General features: G+C 33.1%; 2 protein-coding genes across 2 annotated transcripts; both read right to left on the bottom strand.

Moving 5' to 3' along the window:
• Positions 1–9,762: 9,762 nt before the first annotated feature.
• Positions 9,763–12,184, bottom strand: LOC133197083 (pancreatic secretory granule membrane major glycoprotein GP2-like). Its single transcript, XM_061332922.1, has 4 exons — positions 12,171–12,184; positions 11,151–11,789; positions 10,779–11,029; positions 9,763–10,110 (listed from the first exon to the last, which is right to left on the bottom strand). The coding sequence occupies exons 1-4, from the start codon at positions 12,182–12,184 to the stop codon at positions 9,965–9,967; spliced, it is 1,050 nt and encodes a 349-aa protein (XP_061188906.1). The 3' UTR covers positions 9,763–9,964.
• A 6,132-nt stretch (positions 12,185–18,316) lies between these two features.
• Positions 18,317–22,451, bottom strand: LOC133196786 (uncharacterized). The gene is made up of 6 exons (XM_061332645.1): positions 22,305–22,451; positions 21,933–22,098; positions 20,886–21,057; positions 20,513–20,636; positions 19,485–19,613; positions 18,317–18,680 (listed from the first exon to the last, which is right to left on the bottom strand). Exons 1-6 carry the CDS (start codon positions 22,331–22,333, stop codon positions 18,338–18,340), a joined length of 963 nt encoding a protein of 320 aa, XP_061188629.1. The 5' UTR covers positions 22,334–22,451; the 3' UTR covers positions 18,317–18,337.
• Positions 22,452–22,628: the final 177 nt, after the last annotated feature.

Genomic DNA, 22,628 nt, shown 5'->3' with positions numbered 1-22,628 from the left:
ATATTGTTTTTGTGATTATGCTTTAACATGTTAAGGAATCTCTTATTTTATTTGAAAAGGTAAAAAACCCGATTTTAGCCGAATATCAATCCATTACATATCAATCCAGTATTTCCGATTACAACCGATTATCGATTATGATTTTTCTCCGATTATTTATCAATACCAGTGAATTCGTTATAACCGAGTTTTACTGTATGTATCTTAGTGTAGTCTACTTGTGTGCCAAGTTATAATGAAATCAGACCAAAACTGTAGGAGGAGTAGCATTTTGAAAGTATTTCACAGAAATTTCTATTTTTAGTAACCATGGCAACACCATTCACAAAATCAAAATCCAATACTGAGAATTATGTATCTTAGTGTAGTCTATTTGTGTGGCTAGTTATATTGAAATCGGACCAAAACTGTTGGAGGAGTAGTGTTTTGAATGTTTTTCACGGAAATTTCTACTTTTAGAAACCATGGCAACACTGTTCATCAGAATCAAAAACTGACATTCTAAATCGTCTCCAATCCAGTAGTCTACTTGTGTGCCAAGTTATATTGAAATCAGACCAAAACTGTAGGGAGAGTAGTGATTTAAGGGAATTTCACAGAAATTTATATTTTTAGTAACCATGGCAACACTTCCAACAAAATCAAAAACTGATGGACTGAATAATGTATCTTTAATGTTGTATACTTGGGTGCCCAGTTATATCAAAATCAAACCAAAACTGTAGGAGGAGTAGAGTTTTAAAGGAATTTCACGGAAATTTCTATTTTTAGTAACCATGGCAACACCATTCTACAAAATCAAAAACTGATGCACTATGCTATGTATCTTAGTGTAGTCTACTTGTGTGCCGAGTTATATTGTAATCAGACCAAAATTGTAGGAGGAGTAGCGTTTTGAAAAATTGTTTACAGACAGACGGACGACGGACACTTTCCTATCGCATAAGCTCTTCTGGTCTCTGACCAGTAGACTGTATGAAACAAACGCCTGTGATACTTAGTAACTTACCCTTTTCTTCGAAATATTTATGCAAAACATTAACAGCTGTTTTCTCTTGTCTAGTTGGTTCTTTGTTTCCATGGTTTCTGGTTTCTAGTAGATTGTCCAACAAAGCTTTTCCAAGAGGAAACACATCCAAAATTTGAGGGCTTCAAAACCAATAATCTCTATTGAGATTCTGCTGGGCTAGATATTTGGACTGACGCCCACAGAATCTCTAGACAACCACTCATAATTCATGTCTGGAAATCAAGCCCCAACTTCGGCCGACTATAGCTAGAATTATTCACCTAGACCACACTGCCGTTCGCTTCAATTAAGTCATTTGGTTGATTATTTGACTCTCTGTCACTATCATTTCCAAATTGCTTACCGTTTAGGCATGTAAATCCCAACATAAAAATATTCACTGAAATCTCCGTTCGAAATATGGCTCCTTTGACGAAATTGTTTACCTCCTCACATAAAAGAGTTCCTATAGTTTGTTTTTACCCTATGTGATTATGAACTAATGTCTACTATGGCTATTGAACATCACATAAAAGAAAACGGACTATAGGAACTCTTTTATGCGAGGAGGTAAACAATTTCGTCAAAGGAGCCATATTTTGAACGGAGATTTCAGTGAATATTTTTATGTTGGGATTTACATGCCTAAACGGTAAGCAATTTGGAAATGATAGTGACAGAGAGTCAAATAATCAACCAAATGACTTAATTGAAGCGAACGGCAGTGTGGTCTAGGTGAATAATTCTAGCTATAGTCGGCCGAAGTTGGGGCTTGATTTCCAGACATAAATTATGAGTGGTTGTCTAGAGATTCTGTGGGCGTCAGTCCAAATATCTAGCCCAGCAGAATCTCAATAGAGATTACAAAACCAATTCCGCGAGTAGATCGAATAAGCCTTGATCCACACGAAGCTTTTGAGAAAGGAAAACTAGCGTTTCCATTAAATACTTTTTTATAACCAAGTTCTAAGAATCGAAATGACAAAATGTGGACATTGTCAAGAAAAAACTTTATACCATCAGTGGCTTGTTTAGAAGTCATTTTGATTACTGATTACTGACGTTTCGCGCCAGAACCAGGACAGTCCGGTAACGGGTGGGTTCGCCCCTATTACATATGTTCGCTCTGAGTGGTTTCGCCTCCATTATACCTGTAACGTACATGTAGCTGTAAAGTGTCCCAAGATTTTTATCCAAAGTACATTACGAACATGGCACCAAACTAAATTAACACCAAATTGTACGGTGGCTGGTATAGGACATGGTATGAGAATTTTTTTATTAATTCGTGGCCATGAAATAAAAATTCGTGGCCACGAAATAAAATTCGTGAGAACGGAATAAAGATTCGTGGCCACGAAATAAAGTTGTGCTACATAATGCCATTTTTAGCTTCTTCTGTTTTATGTCATTCAAGATGAACGAACTTATATATAATTATAATTCAAATGGAATGAGCCAACGGGATATTTGTGTAATGCGTGGCCGTAGGAACCGGGGGGGGGGGGGGGCACGGGGCGCTTTTTGGTTAGGATGTCATTTTGGATGAAGTATCATTGAACTGCCTTAAACTCAAGAACAGTCAATTGAATCGGCTTGAATAATTTGTTTTAATTTTGGGCACAGAGCAAAAGAGAGAGCTTTTTTTTTTTTTTTTTTTTTTTTTTTTTAACATCTAGACTATGTTCATAATGCATGTACCAATTCTCAGCTGCTTCTAATATATATACAAATTAAATATACGGGTATTTATAATGATGTTCATCAGTGCGGGCCAGTTACAATAATCTAACTGTGTCTGTGTGTCATGGGACAGACTCTCACTTGGTCCATAGCAAATTATCATTTTAACACTATATGCACATATAATTGTGAAATAAAAATTCGTGGCCACGAATTTTTATTTCGTGGCCACGAATTTTATTTCGTTCCCACGAATTTCATTTCGTTCCCACGAAGTTTATTTCGTGGCCACGAATTAATAAAAAAAAATTCTCATACCATGTCCTATACCGGCCACCGTAAAATTAATTTATATATTAATAAAAAATAATTTTGAAAAAGTAACCTATTCTAGATTTGCAATAATATAATTTTCTGAGTTTTTTTTTTTTTTTATAGGCTTCTAATATGAAATGAACTGAAAAATACGTTCAAAGCCTTTTTATGACTTACATGTACAGGTTCGGTTTTATGATTTAAATCGGAATCATGATGAGAGTATATACGAAACAGACTCCGAAACCGCTATAATTGCTTCAACTTATGAGCATAACAAAGAAAGGTATGCAATCGCATACAACAGCTAAACTGCACTGATATAAGTATCCCAAGGAGTACGAAACCTACGATCCTTATCCAGATCTGTGAGGCACGTTGCAACGCATATAAAAGGGGGTGGGGTGGAGGTAAGGAGAAAACTTGAATGTTTTTTTTTTTAAATAAATACAAAACATCGAAACTGTCCCACATCGAAAATTCTTTTCATTGAGAAAGTGGGTAGGGGTGGGGGTCGATTCTTTCGTTTTCTCTCCTTTTTTAAAATGAATTAGACTATTGGAAATAATTAGATCTACTGTAACAAAAAGAAGCACTCAGTATGTAACTGTCTGTGCGAGGGTGGGGGTTAAAGGTGGGGTAGGGATAGGGGGTTTGAATGAAAAAAATTAAATTCAATGCTAAATCGGCAACATATCTACACTATACTGAAAACACAGGGCTGGTACTAGGGTCTGCTGATATATGGAATTGTTTTGAATGCATCTCAATGAAATAAATAGAGTGTTCCAAGGAACGCATGTGTCGCATGAATAATTAAATTGAAATTTTTAGAAATAACAATTTATTATTTTATTAATACGTGTTTGCAACAATCCTCCAAAAGAGATTTGAGTCTGTCTTTATGTCAGTCTACTAGCCTGGCGACCGTTTCACTAACAAATCGTAGATCGTAAACGTACGATTACGTTTACGGTTATTTTACGTGAACGTATAGGACCGTTTCACAAAACATGTCGTAGACGTAGAACTTCCAATAAGCGGAGTCTGACTGAGGAGGTGTATTTGTACTGAGGAGGTGTATTTGTACGGAGGAGGTGTATTTGTACTGAGGAGGTGTATTTGTACTGAGGAGGTGTATTTGTTGAAGAGAAAGAGAGAGAAAGAAAAAAGAACGAAAGAAAGGAAAAGATCATTACTCAGTTAAAAAAAAAAATACCATGTATTTTTCTCAGTCTTCAAAAAGAAATAAAAGGACATTTAATTAATGAAAAATCGTTTACTAAAAAAAGTATATCTATATTTATACTATGAATAAAATTAAATAAAAGTTCTTTTTTAACCAGGATCAAATTATATGTATCAATTATCTAAATTTATTCTTGCAGTTTATGTCTTATACAATGTAATTAACAAAGTATGTAGTCCACGATGGAGCATAACGTTCCATTTTAGTTCAAGCTAAAATTGCTATGACATACTCGTATATATCTAAACATTTGAAAACAACGTTTATTTCCGAATGTTTAGACGATCTTCGGCCTTGCTTCAATTTTCTGTTCAAAAAACTAATAATTATTAAACTCGGTATGTTTATTTATTTTATTTTACTTTCATCATTTAATTATTTTTTTAATTATTTATTTATTTATTTTAAATATTGCCGATACTCCCATAGTAAAAATAAATGACTTCTATCATGGACGAATATACTTAGTATATAGATCCCTGCCTATATTAATATGTATCATTTCGATATTTATTCTGCTTCAGCCACTTCTCAGAGAGCAACTGCCTTACTCGCTATATTCTTTGGACTGTATATTCCATTACGATACACAAATCTCTACGGAAAGGTGTTAGCAAACTATTTATCGCTCAATATCGCGCAATATCCCATGCAAATCTTCACACTCGGAATACATGCTATACCCTGTGGCAAGATAAATTATTGTCACAAGTTCCAAGTTATGAACAAAATTTGTAAATTGACTGAGAATTAACTGAGAATTTTCTTTCTTATTCCAAATTGTACAAATTTTATCGTTTCAATTTTTTCTCATTTCTATACAGTCTTCTCGAGTCATCTGAAACTTTCTTGTGACATTCATTAATTTTCATTAGCGTCTCTGAATCATTCTTATCTACCATAAGTCTTTTTTTTCTTGGCAGGAAACTTGCCATATAATTGCCACTAGAGCCAGTACTTGTAGAACAGCGTCTATTATTGCTATAATCATAGTATTAATAGAAAAACGGGAAGTCTCTGTCGAGACTGTAGCTCTACTGGTTTGTACTTATAACAAAGGAAGAGAAAAGTAGCACTTGGACTTGAAACTTTGCAACAGCAATAAATAAATGATAATCCTTGTTTTACTCTTTTTTTTTGTTGCAGGATGAAATGAAATCAGACTAAAACTGTAGAAGGAGTAGCCTTTTAAAAGAATTTTAAAGAAATTTTGATTTTTTAGCTACCATGGTAACATCATTCATTTAAATCAAACAACAATAAAGACAATTGTGTATCTTTGTGTAGTCTACTTGCATGTCACGTTATATTAAAATCAGACCAAACTGTAGGCGAAGTAGGCGAAAGTATATCAAAGAAATTTCAATTTTTTTGTAACCATGGCAACACTTCGCCAAAAATGGATATACAGAATTATGAATCTCAGTGTAATCTACTTGTGTGCCAAGTTATATTGAAATCAGACTAAAACTGTAGGAGGAGTAGCGTTTTGAAGGTATTGCACAGAAATTTCTATTTTTAGTAACCATGGCAACACCGTATATCTAAATCAAAAACTCATACACAGAATTATGTCTCTTAGTGTAGTCTACTTGTGTGCCAAGTTATATTGAAATCAGATCAAAACTGTAGGAGGAGTAGCATTTTGAATGTATTTCACAGAATTTTCTATTTTTAGAAACCATGGCAACACCGTTCACTGAAATCAAAAACCGATAAGTGCCAAGTTATATTGAAATCAGACCAAAACTGTAGAAAGAGTAGCATTTTGCATGTATTTCAGAGAAATTTCTATTTTTAGAAACCATGGCAACACAGTTCACCAAAATCAAAAACCGATATACAAAATTATGTATCTTAGTATAGTTTATTTGTGTGCCAAGTTATACTGAAATCAGACCAAAACTGTAGGAGGAGTAGCATTTTGAAAAATTGTTTACAGACAGACAGATGGACGGACGACGGACACCTGACTATCGCATAAGCTCTTCTGGTCTCTGACCAGTAGAGCTAAAAACTAACTTAAAAAAAAGCTACAGTCAGTTTTAAAAAGAGGAATAAGAATCGGCGGTTACATTCAACAGCTGCTGTTTTCCCTATCATAGTATCAACTTCAATCAGCAGCATCATAAGTACAGCAGATTGTTATATTGGAATATTTAGTGCTGAAACTCACGCACTGTAAATTATCATATTATATTTCTAACACGTATTAACTCTCACCTCATTTGTGTATTATTCAAATATTCTAAACATTTTTTCTTGGACTCAAAAAAAAAAAAAAATAAAATAAAATAAAATAAAATAAATGAATAAATACTTGAAAGAATTATGACCTTGTGACATTAAGGTTTATCGATTTTTTTTTCTGTCGTTTCGTAATTAACCAAAAATATTTATTATCATTATTTTGAGATTTCTAAACTAGTTTCAAAATGTGTCAGAAAAAAACACACCAAAAATTGGGATATCAGCAGTTTAACAGATTTCCATATAGGGCTATGAGGGCTATGTGGGAAATACATCGTGCTATCCAGTGGAATCTTGTATAATTGTCTGGTAATGTACATGTACTTCAATTCTTGTGAGGAAACTTGCTAATAGAGAAAACATACTGAAGTCAAAATTTAGATTTTGAATATATTAGATTTAATTTAACAAACATGTTTTAAAATTGCAAGTTTGTCTGATATTCAAGTACAATTTTCAGAATTTTTTCATACAGTGTAGCTTATATTAATTTTAATCTGTTCTCAGTTTATGATCTTGAGACCTAGAAAAAATAACGTATTACCGCTTCTTTGGCAGAATTATGGTTAAGGTATAACTTTAAAAATGGAAGGGGGTTGAAACATGTAGCAATTGAAACATTTGTTAATTTGTTCGTCCCATCACAGAGAAATTAATTAAGTCTGTAATATCATTAGTGGTTCAAATAGTGTACACTTTTAATCAATGCTAGGGAGAAGGCGTTCTAAGTTTTAAGAATTTGTGCCCATCCCTTTAATTGTTTATATACAATACCTATTTATTTATAATTACAATAAAATATGTTCGAATCAAATGATCAATTTCCTAGTCTAAACACAAATAATATGTAAACGCCCAGTTAATGAAAAATTGAAAGAAAAAAAGCATTTGGTATTCATTTATTCTTTAATAATTATTTTTTGTTTCGAAATAAGCTGCTGGTATTGTTAGACCTGAAACAAAAAAACACAGTAAGTATAAATTTATTTCAAAAATTGAAATACAAAAAACTTTTATATCATCTCCCTATATAATATATATATTATATTATTAATATATCAATATTATATAATAAGAATATAATATACGATGATAATTGATAACTATATATTATTACCTTGCAATTTTCTTTACAAATTAGCTGCTGTTTCCGGGTACATTTTCCATTTTGACATACTTTCTTGTTAACTTTTCGACATTTTGTCCAACATTTACGCTTGGGTTTTCCCCCAGCACAGCCTGGTTTACACTTCTTTTTACTTTTAGTGGTACACTTTCCCCGGTAGCAAACTCGTCGGAATTTGGTGCGGCATATTGGTGTGCAGTCATTGTTGATGTTTGCGATTACTGGGTTTTTGAGCGATTTCTTTAACTCTCTTTCAAACTTTTGGCAATCTCTGCAGTACGCATAGAATTTCCTAATGCAATCCCAACGTGCGTCTGCTTTCCTACAAAGAGGTATCGGGTCATCTGCACATTTTTTACGACAATCATCAATTTTCTTCAGTGTCCCTGCTTCATTATTTTGGCAGTACACTTGCCCTAGAGTCACCACTAGAGCCAGTACCGATAAAATAATATTTCCAGTTCCAAAAAACATGGTACAAATAGACAAGCAAACTCTCTCAAAAACTAGGTTCAGAGACAAAAAGGGTATATATATGTGTACTTAAATTCAACAGCTGTTGATCTCCCTACCAGTGTCAATTTTCCTCGATAATGCTATATGTACTACGGATATCGAATGCGATTCATAATATTTTAAGAGTTTTTTTCCGTAAAACTCACGCATTTTGGTCACGCAACAAGGGAACAAGATTAGATCGTTTCAATACTTTAATCATTTTTGTATCATTCAAATATTGAAATTTTCTTTCCTTTGATTGAATTAAAAAAATAATTTATACCGCTTATATAATCATATTGTGAGCAAGATTTAAATTTCATGTCATAAAAAAATATGCACAACTCAGTTTCAGAATCATTCATTGTTTTACTCCAGATGATATATGATGATAATGAATAATGATCATGCTCAAAAGTCCATTTAAAAAATACGAATAATCAATTGTGAGAAAAGAAAACAAGGACATCTGAAAGCAGAGGTGGGGTCAGGTGCCATGCAAGAGTAAGCATCCCCTGTCGACTGATCATACCCGCCGTGTGTCCCTTTTCATGATCAGGAAACGGAAAAAATGAAAATAATAGCCTAACAATTTGTAAGAAAAAATTCGTTCAATATTCGACCTAACAACAGGTTATATTTGCAAACAATGTCATTGTATCGAAATTTGCGAAATGTTGACTCTAAACGAGATTGTTGATATTCTTGTATCATCAACTTTTTTCTCAATAACCTGCATTTTGCGTATCGATTCAACTGGGAGACATAAACTCCATATTAAATACAGGAAGATGACGATAAAAAATTTGAAGTAATCACGTTCATCACAAAGTTTAGTTGTTAGTTTGCCATAAATTTCTGTCTCCAGTAAAATATCCAAATACGAAGCAGATATATATCGAATCAATGTAGCAATGAAAATGGATATTGTAAATTGCTGAAATGTCGTCGAAATTAAAGTTAGTTAAAGGAGTTAAAGGAGTTAAAGACCACAAGAAGGGACTTCTTAGTTTCGGGTAGGAGATTTTGAATGTATTAATTCTGCTTTAATATAAAAACAGGTCTGCTGATGACGGTGTTAAATAAGTACCCATAGAGAATCCAACAGATTGTTGGAAAACCCGGGTTCCAAAGACTACATGTACTTAAATATTGTCAGTGATGTACATTCGTTCATTATTTTGTCGATTTATCTACAAAAACGATATACATCACCAGCTAGTAAAAATTAAGGTTTGCATATCAACAGCATTGCATCCCCTTTAATGATTGATTGATTGATTGTGTGTTGTTTTACGTCCAGTTCGAGAATTTTTCACTCATACAGAGACGTCACCATATACCGCTGATGGGCTTCAAATTTAGATCTGTATTCGGCACCCAGGGCCATTAAGCAGCGAGAGTTCTTTATCGTGCCAACGCCTACCTTGACACGGGGCCTCGGTTTTTAAGGTCGCATCCGAAAGACCTGCAACTTTCACTCTAAAGTGCCGAGCGCTTGGCGAAGGAACAGTTGCTGCCTATTTTTTATCGACTTAGGTCAGTCGCGGCCGTGATTCGAAAACACGACTTGTATATATATATATACACACACCAACAAATAGTTTTTTAGGATCATTTTAATATTGACAATTTTGGAAACTATTCGGGTATCTTCCAAAGATAACATTTTACTTATTAGAATTTTTCAAGAATATTAGCATTCAATACATTATATAATCCTTCTATGCTTTATCTTACATACGGTAATTATGTACATTCACTTTATGAGAAAGCTTATCATTGCAACGCTCAAGCATCTCTAACATTTTCAATCAATTTTGCTTAACAACTTTTAAGAGTCAATTTTGCCCAAGCTTTTGTCACTGACAACTACAGTTCTTTTCTTTCGCCATTCCTTTGTGGCAATCACCATGGCTATTACTGCAAAAGCGACAGACACTCCTGCAATGATGTTTGCGATCAGATTTGAAGAAGGAGCTGAAAATGTAGAACAAAATAAAAATTGGTAATTGACACTCTTTGCTACATACAACGTGTTTTAACTGTATACTTAACAGCCGTAATGTGATAGAACTTGTATATTATTCTTGTACAATCTGTTTAAAACCAAAATACAAAAGTTATCTTCATCACGAAAGGAAATATACTACCCGACATAGAAGTTTGTGCACCAGTACTATAGTAATTGAATTATTATAATAGACCGCTATTCTCTGGTCAAAAATTTTCGTCTTGCTCTTTGAATTTTGAAGACAACAATCTGATAAGGTCACCAGCTTGCGAAAACAAGAGACAACAAGACAGCGAGAATAAAGCGGCGATAACACGAGAATGCGCGAGCGACAACGCAAGGGAACAAGAGACAATGCATGGGGATATTAATTGATTTCTCTCAATCGCGTTGTGGTCCTCTAGAATTATCTCGCGCTCTCGCCCAAAAGGCGAAAATGCGCGAATGCAAGCAGGTCTCTCAGTACATCATACATTTGTCCTATATCTTCTACATTATCACCCAATCTGATTAATATCGAAGACAAGAATTTTGAACTCGGGCTTTGACATTTTCAACATGTGTTCAAATGACTTGCTTAATTGTTACATATGTATTTATAGACGCTGTGACACTGATATGGTTTAGAACTTACCACTTTCTACAGAAAGCACCAAAGGACCCATAGACAGCAAGTGGGAGGGGCCAGAGCTGACGTCACGCTTCGTTCGATCGCTGGATGAACAATCGGGGTTACATTGAGAGGAATTCGCCAGGCACACGGAAGCCTGACAGTGGATGTAGACAATGTTAGATTGACTAGACGTAAACTCGAATGCCCTCAAACTGAACCTTGCCTCAAGGGCTGAGGAAGGAAGAAGATGAACAAAGTTGACTTTTGGGCATCTTCAATTAAAGTATTGAAAAGGTTTTAGTAATTATACATTTTCATTAGTGAGATCTAGGGTTGCCTTCTTTTCTATTTATTTTTTTCTCTAAATTAGAGACTTTGGATTAGGTGACTTACCCATTTTCAATTAATTTTATAAACATATTATCATATGGCGTGGGAGTTTTTGTTGCTATGCATGTGTCAAGGTGTATTCCGAGATCAGCAGAGCCAAAGTTTTGCAGTTCAACTTTTATAAAGGTATCGGAGTTCAGTTCTAGTTTCGGAATAGTAGAGTTGTCAAGAGCATGACTAAACTGATCTGTTTCAAACTGTCGCATATCTATATCCAGATGTCCAAATCGCTTTTCATAAACTCGCACCTGCTGTTTAACGGGCTTATATGATGATAACGCCATTTCCTTCCTGGGATATATACATTTTACCGGAATCGTGTATGGCTTGGTTCCAAAGTCCAACAAATGATCTGTTGTTGAGAGAGGGTTAGCTCTGATTTCGTTTTCAAAAATAACATTGTCTGCCGTGAGGCTAACCGTTGTTCCACATTCTCCATGTTTCACGGTAGATACGTAATGGGTACTGTTGCTGGCAATGTTGCAGTTTGGATCTAACCAGGTAACTTTTGATGCCACCGGGAGGAGATTTTTAGGAAGGAATATTTCTATATTTTCAGCATTGCATGAAATATCAGAGCGTTCCTTTGTCTCTGTGACATTGTCTACAATAGAATACAAAATAAGAATTTGGAGAGCACGACTTTTTTTAAAACAGATCAATTAATTGCATATGCTGTAACATCAATTGCATAAAATATAAGCTATTTCTGTTAGTGCAACAAAAGATTATGCAGGCAGAGAAAGCATGCAAGAGTATCGCGACAGTCTGGGAGAACGTCTCTCCCCACGGTATCTTCTTCTTTGTCTTGATTCTTTCTTCTTAAAAAAAGGCGCGAAAATAAGTTTCACTTCGATGATTGCTGTTGCTAGTCAATAACGCATCATTCCTGGTGAAGAAAATGTAATTTGATTATTTGAAAATAGTTGTGAAAAAAATTGATATATATATTTTTATAGTGAAACTGTAGTAAAAATCCATGGTATAGGTAACTTATGAATTAAAATTAAATCCAAGATAAACAAACAAGTTCCCATTTGATACACTTAGCGCTTTCGCCGTGCGGCTCCTTACACTGTGAAGAGCCGCACGGCGAAAGCGCTAAGTGTATCTGGATTTATATATATATATATATATATATATATATATATATATATATATATATATATATATATATATATATATATATATATATATATAATTTATCTCATTTAAATGTGTATCAATTTATCCATAAATGTATATTTTTTTAAAAGAATAATAAAATGCCACTCATCTTGCATTAGTTGATCAAAGGGCAAAGGGACTATTTCACCCTACAATCAATTCAATATTTCGATAGTTTAAAACATACAGATACAGACTAAAACAAATCGAACAACAAACAAAAAAATATATACTGATATTCTTAAAAGACTGTCTTGAAAGAAGAGGGTTGGCTTACCAGAGTTAGTGTACTCTCTTTTTAAGTCATTCCTGTTTCACACTTATTCTTGTAGATATAATCTATTGTCAGTCTTCAACTTAACCACTTCCATATACCAAATTTCATGTCGCAGGTATTGAGATTCGCTGTTCCACATTCCCATGTGATGATACGGTCGGTATCTATTCACGATAATTTGCCCCGAAACACCTTTGTGGCTTATATAATGTTGCTGACTACCCAAGTGCATGAGCAGTGAATAGTTTCTCCGCGGTCAAAATGCGCAGTAAACAGATTTTTTGCGATCCTTGACCCTTTCCTGTCTTATGAGGACTTGTATTTCCGAAAATCATCACTTGACCTCAAATCTAGCACAATATAGGCAAATACCGACGTCAAATTACGAACTGCTTATTTTACGTGTATCTAGAGCTGTAAAAATATAAGAATTTTGGGAGGATATTAAAACCTAAATTTTATTTTGAATATCCAGGCCCGTAGGAAGCAGTTTCAGTTTGGAAGGGGAGAAAAAAAAACATCTGACCTGAGGGGGGCAGAATCGTAAATTGACTGTTTTCTATGGTATAGTATATACTCACAAAATTATAAGGGGCACGCCCCCCCCCCTTCTTATGGGCCTGATATTAAGGTTCCAGTTGCTCTGTTTATTTCATTTTAATTGTAAAATAAACTTAATATACAAAAATTTAGATCAAGTTTTTTTCCATCGATTACGCCTCGACTTTAGTGAGATTGGACGACTTCGACCAAAATTCTACGGAAGCTCTTTCCTTAGTTTCTTTACAAATCATCATTTTGAAATTACAAATATTCAATTTGAAATTACAAATTATTAGCAAGTTGTAATTACAAATTATCAGTTTGCAATTGCAAATTATATTAGTAAAATATGAATTTTACAGTACGAATTACTATATAAAAACTTGATATCAGAATGTTTGCATATAGCGATTTAGTGTTACCCCTTTCCTTCCGTCATTACATCATTCTGTCTTTCTGTCATAGTTTTCCAGACTTTTTTTTAGCTGTGAGCTGATTTTTGGTTTTTGTCTTTATATTGATGAGTTACAGATCAAGTTCAAGTCTCATGACGATTGACCCATTTTCACAAAAGTTATTGCCCCTAGACTTTGAAAATTTCTAATTATTTACTGTTTTCCGGACTTCTCTTTTCTTCAAAATTTATTTATTTATTTAATATTATCATTTTTTTTTTATTTATTTATAATTTTTTTGGCTATGCATTATAGATGATCAGATGGTTTTTAGTGTATACTTATAATATTAATGATTTACCTATCAGACTTCAGTTTCCTGCTGATGGCGCCATTCTCACCAGAATTCTGACTCTTAGAATTCGAAAATTTCTATATAAGTTTCATCATTTTTCTAGTTTTTGTCTGATAAGCTTGTAAATAATGAATTTCTTAGTGTTAACCTCTATTATGATAATTTACAGACTCACTTTCATGTATATATATTGACTTATTTAGTCCTTGGACTTGCAAAAAAATACGTGTATATTCAAGTCAGTCGGACTCCTTACTTTTTATTCGATAGACATTAATTTTAATGACCAATGATGAAATAAATTGTTTTTATCAATAATAAAAAGTGTGTATTATGAACAGTATTACAAAGACTAAACGTCCTCTAAAATTCTTGAATGAACAGAGTTGCAGTGTACATTTTAAACGTCATGTAAAATAACGATATTACAATGATAAAGATTTTAAATTTCTTTTTTTTTCATACCCCTACTTAAAAAACGCTGGGGGGGGGGGGGAGAGAGAGAGGGGTAGGAGAGTATATGGTGAAGAGGGTGTCCGTCCGTTATACTTAGGGGTTAGGGGTAGCCATCAATTATCCGCAACTCGATCCTCTTACACAACTGAATGCAATTTAATGAAACTTTCACAGTCTTTCTTACGTAGTGGCATTGTGACCTCCTATTTAATGTTTCGACCAGGCACATATTTGAGGTTTCCCAGAGCAAAATATGGACACTGTCATTCTTTTTATAATATTTGGGAGTGTTCATCCCTTATCCACAACTCCTCCTTTACTACTGAATAAAATTTAAGGAGACTTTCACAAAATCGTATTACATAGTGCATAATAGTATTTTATCTTTCGATCGGACAGATATTTGGGGTTTCCCATAACAAAAACATGGACGTTACCATTCTTGGTATATCTGAGGATGGTCATCACTTATACGCAACACCTCTTTCACCACTGAATGCAATTTAAGGAAATTTTTACTGATTCTTTATTACATAGTGCCATTTTGCACCTCTTACGTTACGTTTCCATCGAAAAGATATTTGGGTTTCTCATAGCAAAACATGGACACTGCTTTTCTTTATTTAACACTGATGGTACCCATCTCTTATCCGCAACTCCTCCTATACCACTGAATAAAATTTGATGAGGCTTCCACAGAATCTTTATTACATACTGCCACTCTGCACCTCCTATTTTATGTTCTGATCGGACAGATATTTGGGGTTTCCCGTAGCAAACATGGACTTTGCCATTGTAATCGATAAAGGAAGTACCCATGCATTTTGTTAACGTAACTCCTCCTGAGCGAAATTCAATCATTATGGAACTTTCACAGAATCTCATTTACACACTGCCAAGAGATGTCATTTTACTCCTATGGGAGAGTGGTGTATCATTTTGTGAGCTCTGTGCTTACAGTACCTCTAGTTTATTTTTACAAAGTTAACAGAATCGATACTAGTTAAGTACTGCAGTGCTCTTTTACCATTTTCATGCAACTAAAGTACAGTGTATATCGTGGTATCGGCAACTGATTCGATAAAACACAAGCAGTAACATTTTGTTTCATTTTATCCACAATGCATTGCTATTTTCACATCCTTGGACTTTCAAGTAAAAGTATTTTAAAATGTGAACGTCCAAAGGGGCATTCGCGTCATATTGACATTAAGTTTATTCAAATATTTAAAACCTCGTTGTTGAGGAGGCATTTGTGTCAGATCGACACAACAAATTTTCCTACATACGTAAGAAAAAAATGTAAAACTTTGATCTCCTTATTGCGGCCCATGCTATCCCAGGGCAGGAATTTATCATCTTCACTAAGTCGGGAAGGGAAGCTTTTCTGGTTCTTGAAAAGATTTTTTTTTTCAATACATTCTATCCCCAATAGTGGCCTTGCCTTAACCCCATGATTTTAACAAATTTAAATCTACACTACGTAAAAAAGCTTTCAAATGAGTTTCATTTTTGTCTGGCCCAGTGGTTTTTGAGGAGGAATCTTTTTAAAGAAACCCATTTACTCTAGCCTTTTTTGATTACCCCACCCATTTCTTTCAAGAGGTTGTGGTCCTTCATTTGAATAAACTTGAATCCCATTTACCAAAGGGATACTCTGTGCCAAATTTGGTTGAAATTTGATCTGTGGCTCTGCAGAATACAAGGTTAACAACCAGACAGACAGATGGGGCCTTTATCTCAGGTGTGCTGAAAATTAATCAACAAACAGAAATGTGTATCTTGATTTAGCCCTCTGTGATCAGAATTTTAAAAGAAATTAACAGGTTATTTAATTTTTATCAATTACTCCATCATTTATTGGTCCTTGAATTGTAGAGCTAATAAAGATAGAATTCCTGACCTAGAACATAGAGATAAACAATTTGATTTCAACCAATAGTTGGTAAATGATTTTAAAAGACTGTGTGACATTTCCGGCCAGAAAACTTTCTGTAAGAAATTCAAAATTGCAATAAATACCATAGGGCACCTCAAATTGCTAACGTGAAAGAAAGAAACAAGTCATTCACTTGAATGTGGGTAGATATTAAGGTTAAAAGTAATCCTGTTGAAGTTGTTTAACACATGATGCTTTCAACACCAGACATGAGAATTTTTGTGACTGAACATCTAAGCATGTTATTCCTATTCAGTGCTTTAATAGTTACATAATACCTTTCAGACCGTCTTTTATAATATTCCATAATTAAAATATTTATGTCATATCTGTATATTTATGTAGATCAGAAATTACAGTACATTTAAAATGTTGTTATTTCTTTGAATGTTAAATTGATATAAAAATAGAATAATGCATTACAAGATATATCTCTAATTTTAAAAATTTAATACTTGCATTTTTTCTCAATGTCATAAACCATAATAAAAACATATAAATGCAATTGATTTGAAAGTTTAGAAAAAAAAAAATAAAGGCACACAGGTTCAAGTACAATGTGCAAAATATTAAATTAATTTCAATATAAACAAATATTCAGGTTTTTAAAAACTAATATACTTACAACAATTAATTTTGTCATCACAAATAATTGTTTTATCACAGTTAATAGTGCAATATTTAAATTAAAAATCATATCTAGAACAAATGATGGGTTAAAAAGAAACCACACTGCCAAATAAATAAATAAACAGTAACAATGGTTATAAAACATTATGTAAAAAAAAAATTATTGTTGACATAAATACTTCATAAGTCACAGTATTTATGAATTGCACTCTAATTAAGGAATTACTTGAATGAATGAATACCTTTAAATTCTAGGTTTACAAAATAACAATTACCAAAGTGGACCTCCTGGGTTGCATTAATGATTGGTAACTACAATCATGGTGACAGAAAGGGGTTTTATCCATATTGACAAACATTTAATGCTCTTCTAAATGTAGATGTTTTTTTTTAATTTTGGCATTTAAAGTAAATGAAGATTTCCTGGATTCTACTAATATTATGCAATCTAAAGAATAAAAGTGTTTAAATATTCAACATTTTTATGAATTTGACTTCCATATCTTACCCAGTCAATGTTCAGAATTGCAAAAGGGGGGGGGGGGGAAGTAAGATCTGCCATTTCGTAACAGAAAAAGGGTTTGTTTTTTTTTTTTTTTTTTAAGTAAAACAAAGTGATTTCCTCCTCCCCCCCCCCCCCCCCCTTCATTAAAACCATCCACTTTTCTGTAAGCTGACAAAAATAAAATACAAATGCATGCTGTTACCAGTGAAAAGAATGGGTCCTTTATCCTATTATGATTAATAACATCGGGGGCAGTTTTAGGGCACAGGCACCTATGGGTAAGACATAATAGGCCATTTTAGGCAATAGATAACAGCATATGTATACAGAGGATATTCAACATTTTGTAGGATATTAATTTTTTTTTTGTAATTCGATATTGAAATTATTTCATGAGTGGGACAGAATTTTTTTTTATATTTTCACAAGTGCAAAGCACAAGTGAACAAATTTAAAACACAGGTGAAATAAATTCCATATCCAACAACAAGACATTTTCTTTTTATAACATTTTCTATGGTTTTCCTTTTGCCCCTGTGTTTTTGTAAAGCAAAATCGTAGTCTGTTTTGTCATAGCTGAGCCCTTGTGAGAAGTCAAAGGTAAGTAATTATGAGATTGAAAATTGTGAACAATTTGGAAAAAGTTGGTGTCAGGATGGTTAACATGTATATACTCTTGCTATCTATATGGGGCATTTTCATTATAACATTCTTTGTCAAGGAAATTAAAATTGAGAGCTGTGCTACGATTTTTAAATTTTCACTAGTGAAAAACATCATTTTTGTTATTTTCACTGTAAAAAATATCACTTTTATTCAGGAGATAAATTACAGTATTTTACTGTTTAAATTGTAATAAAAATGTAATTACAAGTATATACATACACTGTATATATAATAGATTGACTTGAACAGTTTTTCACTTAATCATCACCGTCCCTTAAATAGTGATCACAAAGCAGGATAGGACATTCTGTAAATTCTACTTTATAGTCATAGTAAAGAGTCACTTCCTGAGGATCATCTTGAGAGTCCCCCTCATAACCCAGTTCCTGAAGGGTGTATTCTGGGACCAACATTGCCTCCCTGCTGCGAGAGTCATCTGAGAAAACGGACAACTTTGTGGATAAAATTCCTGTTTCTTTGGTGATTAACTGCAGAATGCTGTAAATTGTTGCATCAGCTTGGACCATCACTTCCAAGTGTGCTGGATGATTTCGGAGTTCTCGATCAAATGTCACAAGTCTTAGTTCTAACCATATATATCTGTAATAGATTTTTGGTCTTAGATTATGCAGATCATGTCACAATATTTGATTATGAGACTTAACACATGAATGCACTTTTTCTAAGAGTAAATAGAAATTTCAGTGCTCTAGCTATCAAAAGTTTTTAATCTTCTAAAATTAATAATAAATATCAAGAGTTCTTAATATTCAAATCTTTATCAAAATTAAATTATCAAATAAATAACATTATAATTTACTGAACATTTCATTTTTTTAATCTGCATTAAATTTTGTGATTACTTTATTTTAACCCTGTACCAGTAAGGTATATATACATATATTTAAAGTATAGCATTAAATTTATGGGGTTTTTTTTGGCAGTCTTGTGTATTTTCGACAATGTTTTTAAGTTGCTAAAATGAATGATGTATGGTAAAATAAGCTTATATCAAAGTGCCAGGGATAAACAAAATTGATTTGTTATAAATGCAATTCGATATATCTGATAAGTTTATAATACAAAAGAAAACTATAGAGAATAGAAATCTGAATAGAAATCACTTTGCTGTTAGCTTAAATTTATTTTCTCTAATTTGTTTCAGCACAACTATTGAAACAATGCTTTATATAAACATGCTGGTAAAAAAGATTTTATGTATTTTGGTTATAGAACACCAATGACACTAAATGACCAGTTTTAAATTCTATTGTTTCAAAATCTGTTTCTGTAAACTGTGCTCTACCCTTGCTTTAACATATTGTTTTCCTGCTCTGGGGTTGTCAACATTACCATCTTCCTTTTTACATAAGTCTAAGCATTCTCAATCACATACATACATACTTGGGATTTTTATTCCTGTAGGGTTTATCTATTCCCATTTTGCAGTCTTGACATTTCTCACTCTTTTTTGGCAGCACTATTAGAATCTTCTCTGCTTCCTCTGCCTCTCTGTCTATCTCTTCTAATTCTCTGTCAAGAAACATATGTTCTCTGCATAAAATGGTTATATAACTATTTAAAAGGATTCTTAAAAATGAATGTATCCATGAAAAATCAAATCATTTGTTTGAGCATAGGGGATATGTGTATAATGCTTCCCTGTAGGTAATTTACCTATTTAAAACATGAACTTTTTCCCCTTAGTTTTTAAGTTGATTCAAGAAACGTGAAAGGTACAGAGTACCACAGTTATGTATACTTCTAATATTAAAGCATTCTTTAGAAAAGTGAAATTTCATTGTTAAATATTGACAGATGACTAGATGAGCAAGAAAGGTAATGTACTGTTGCCTAGTGATACAATACAGATTTACTTCAATCCTCGTACATGTACATCACTAGAATAATGTACTTAAAACAGCTATCATCACACTAAGATGGGGGTCTTTTGGTTCAAGGGAAGCTATAGTAATTAAGAGTGTTATAAACTATTCATCAAAGTAAGGTCAATAAAAAGATTAATATTGGAAATTCTTAGTTTATGTGAGTGCTTAATATTGCAAACTGGCCATTAAACGTCAAATCTTGAGAACAATAATTAGCGAGAGAACTGTTGATCTAGTGGTCTTAAGTGGATTTCAGTACATGTACCATAAAAATACAAGCAAGTATTTTTAATTTGCAAGTGGTGCTTCTCTCAAAATTATGTGATAATTCCTCACATATACAGTTGAACTTTGGTATCTCAAACAAGGATATCTTGAATACCATACAATATGTTGAAGTGATTGGGAAGTTCTAACCTGGTATTTCTTAAGTATTTTACCCTCCATATCTCCAACCCTCAGATATCTTGAATTTTTTTTCTTGGTTCCATGGAGTTGGAGATAACGAGGTTTGACTGTATTTTAGGAATCAACAGTACTCACTTGGCATATTGCAGTCCTTTGGAAATTTCTGTGTAGTCAATATCACCACTGTTGTCTTTGTCCAATAGCTTTGCTAGAAGATGCACTTGAGTGTCATTTAGAGTTAATCCTGCATCAAACATACCTATTAAAAAACAAGCACTGGAATTTCTTATTCCTTTACAAAATAGACAAAGTGCATGGTTAAAGGTTTAAGATCTGATGATACATCTTCATAAAGAAAATTTTTGGAACAGTGAAAGCTTTATTACAAAATATATTTTACTCATATCTTTGATATTCTGGTATTTATCATTGAGTATTTAGCAGGATTAAAAAGTAAAAATAGAATGAACAAGAAATCAATATTTTTAGTATTATTTTAATTACATACCTGATTTAAAATCATCATATGAAATGAAACCGTCACCTTCCTCATCAAACTCTTTAAACATTTCAACTATCTGATCAGAATGCCTAACTAACCATCTGTCCATCTCTTGAATGAAATCATGATAAAATTCCCTCTGATTCTTCAGCTTGTCACATGCTTTCTCAAGTTTTTCCTACAATGATAAAAAAAATTATGGAACTTTTAAAGTATTAGGTGGACAGAGCAAATAGAAAAGTGAATGAATGTGCCCCATGTGGAATAATGGAGGGTTATGTCCCATTTTTCCAGACATAATAGAAAGAGGGAGAAAATGGGGATATAAATCAAATAAAAGTGCAAAATTTAAAACTAAATTTTTTTTTTTGAAAGATTACCGGTAAGTAATGTGTGTTAGTGCGTCACAAAAATATGTTTGCACATCTTTCAAAAAAAAAAATAATAATAATAATAATTCAGTGCTTATATTTACATTATTTAACTCCCTGCCTTGTCTGCAAAAGTGATTTATATATCAAAATCCCTGCATTATCCTTCAGGTTAGTTATGGTTGAGCTATTGCAACATCTACTGCGTACAAATAATGGAAGAGTCATTGCAACAGCTACTACAGTAAATTTTGATTTTCACTTAATATGACATAGCACTTGCATGGCATTTGACATTTGTGGATCAAAAAAATCATTACTTAACTCCCCATAAATGTTATGGTTGTTTTGAATGCTGAAGCTTTCCACAAACTTCCTAAGCAAATTACATGTGAAATGTAAATATAACTAAATACACATGTATAGCAAATGCAATGGTAGATCTTGATACCTGTGCCACAAGAGTCAACATGAATGTTTAAACAACAGATGATTTATTCTTTTAATGTGGTTGTTTTTTTCTAAAATATTTTACACCATTTCAAATTAGTTCAGATAAGTTTGGGGGCACAATGGTTCTGTACTGTTATTGACAGAATGCATAACTATAAAATTGGATTATCATTAAAATTAAGTTAAAAAAAAATAACAATTCCTGACTAATTGTTTCAATTTTACATACCAAAACTTTCTCTGACTTTGATAATTTTGCCTTCTTCTTTCTTCCTTTCTTTTTTTTGCCCTCTTTTCCGAGGTCGGTTGTACCGTCTGCTATCAGGGTTCCGGGATCCCCGTCATCCCCGAGAGCTGCGTCCTGTTTGTCATCTTTGCGTTTGGATGACTTTGGTCTACAAAAATTTAAAATATTCATACAATATCAATCTCTTTTTTGGGAACAAATCTAAAAGCTCAATAGATTTTCTTGATTGAAAATAACTGAGGAAATTCGACCAATCTGAGAGTACAAATATTTGATTTGTTTTAAAATTATAAACGGAATTAATCTTCAAAATTTGTGTAAATGATAAAGAATGAATAGAGCAAATATATTTACTTTTTCTTTCCTTTCTTTTTCAGTGGCATTTCATGTGTTCACGCCAATCTTCCCTAAAAATTAAAATTCTGTATCTAATGTACACAGAGATGTCAAGGTCGTTCACTACATAATACGTAGAAGCACAACGGTGGCAGACACTATTCCGGGAAAATGTTGAACGTTAAAAGATGCTTTTTTTCTAAAGAGGGTGTTGCAAAAACTCGTGATTATTCCCTAAATCGAAAAGGACATTTAATACCCACGACGCATGAAGAGTTATCTCTAAATATAGATAATGCTACTTTGATGACTTTATTTATACAGCGGGTATGTCCAGCTTGT

This window comes from Saccostrea echinata, unplaced genomic scaffold (assembly GCF_033153115.1).
Source record: "Saccostrea echinata isolate AGI-Se365-2 ecotype Australia unplaced genomic scaffold, CSIRO_AGI_Sech_v1 ptg000030l, whole genome shotgun sequence".
Classification (NCBI taxonomy): Eukaryota; Metazoa; Mollusca; class Bivalvia; order Ostreida; family Ostreidae; genus Saccostrea; species Saccostrea echinata.
The sequence above is the reverse complement of the archived record's forward strand: the minus strand, read 5'-3'. Positions and strand labels throughout refer to the sequence as shown.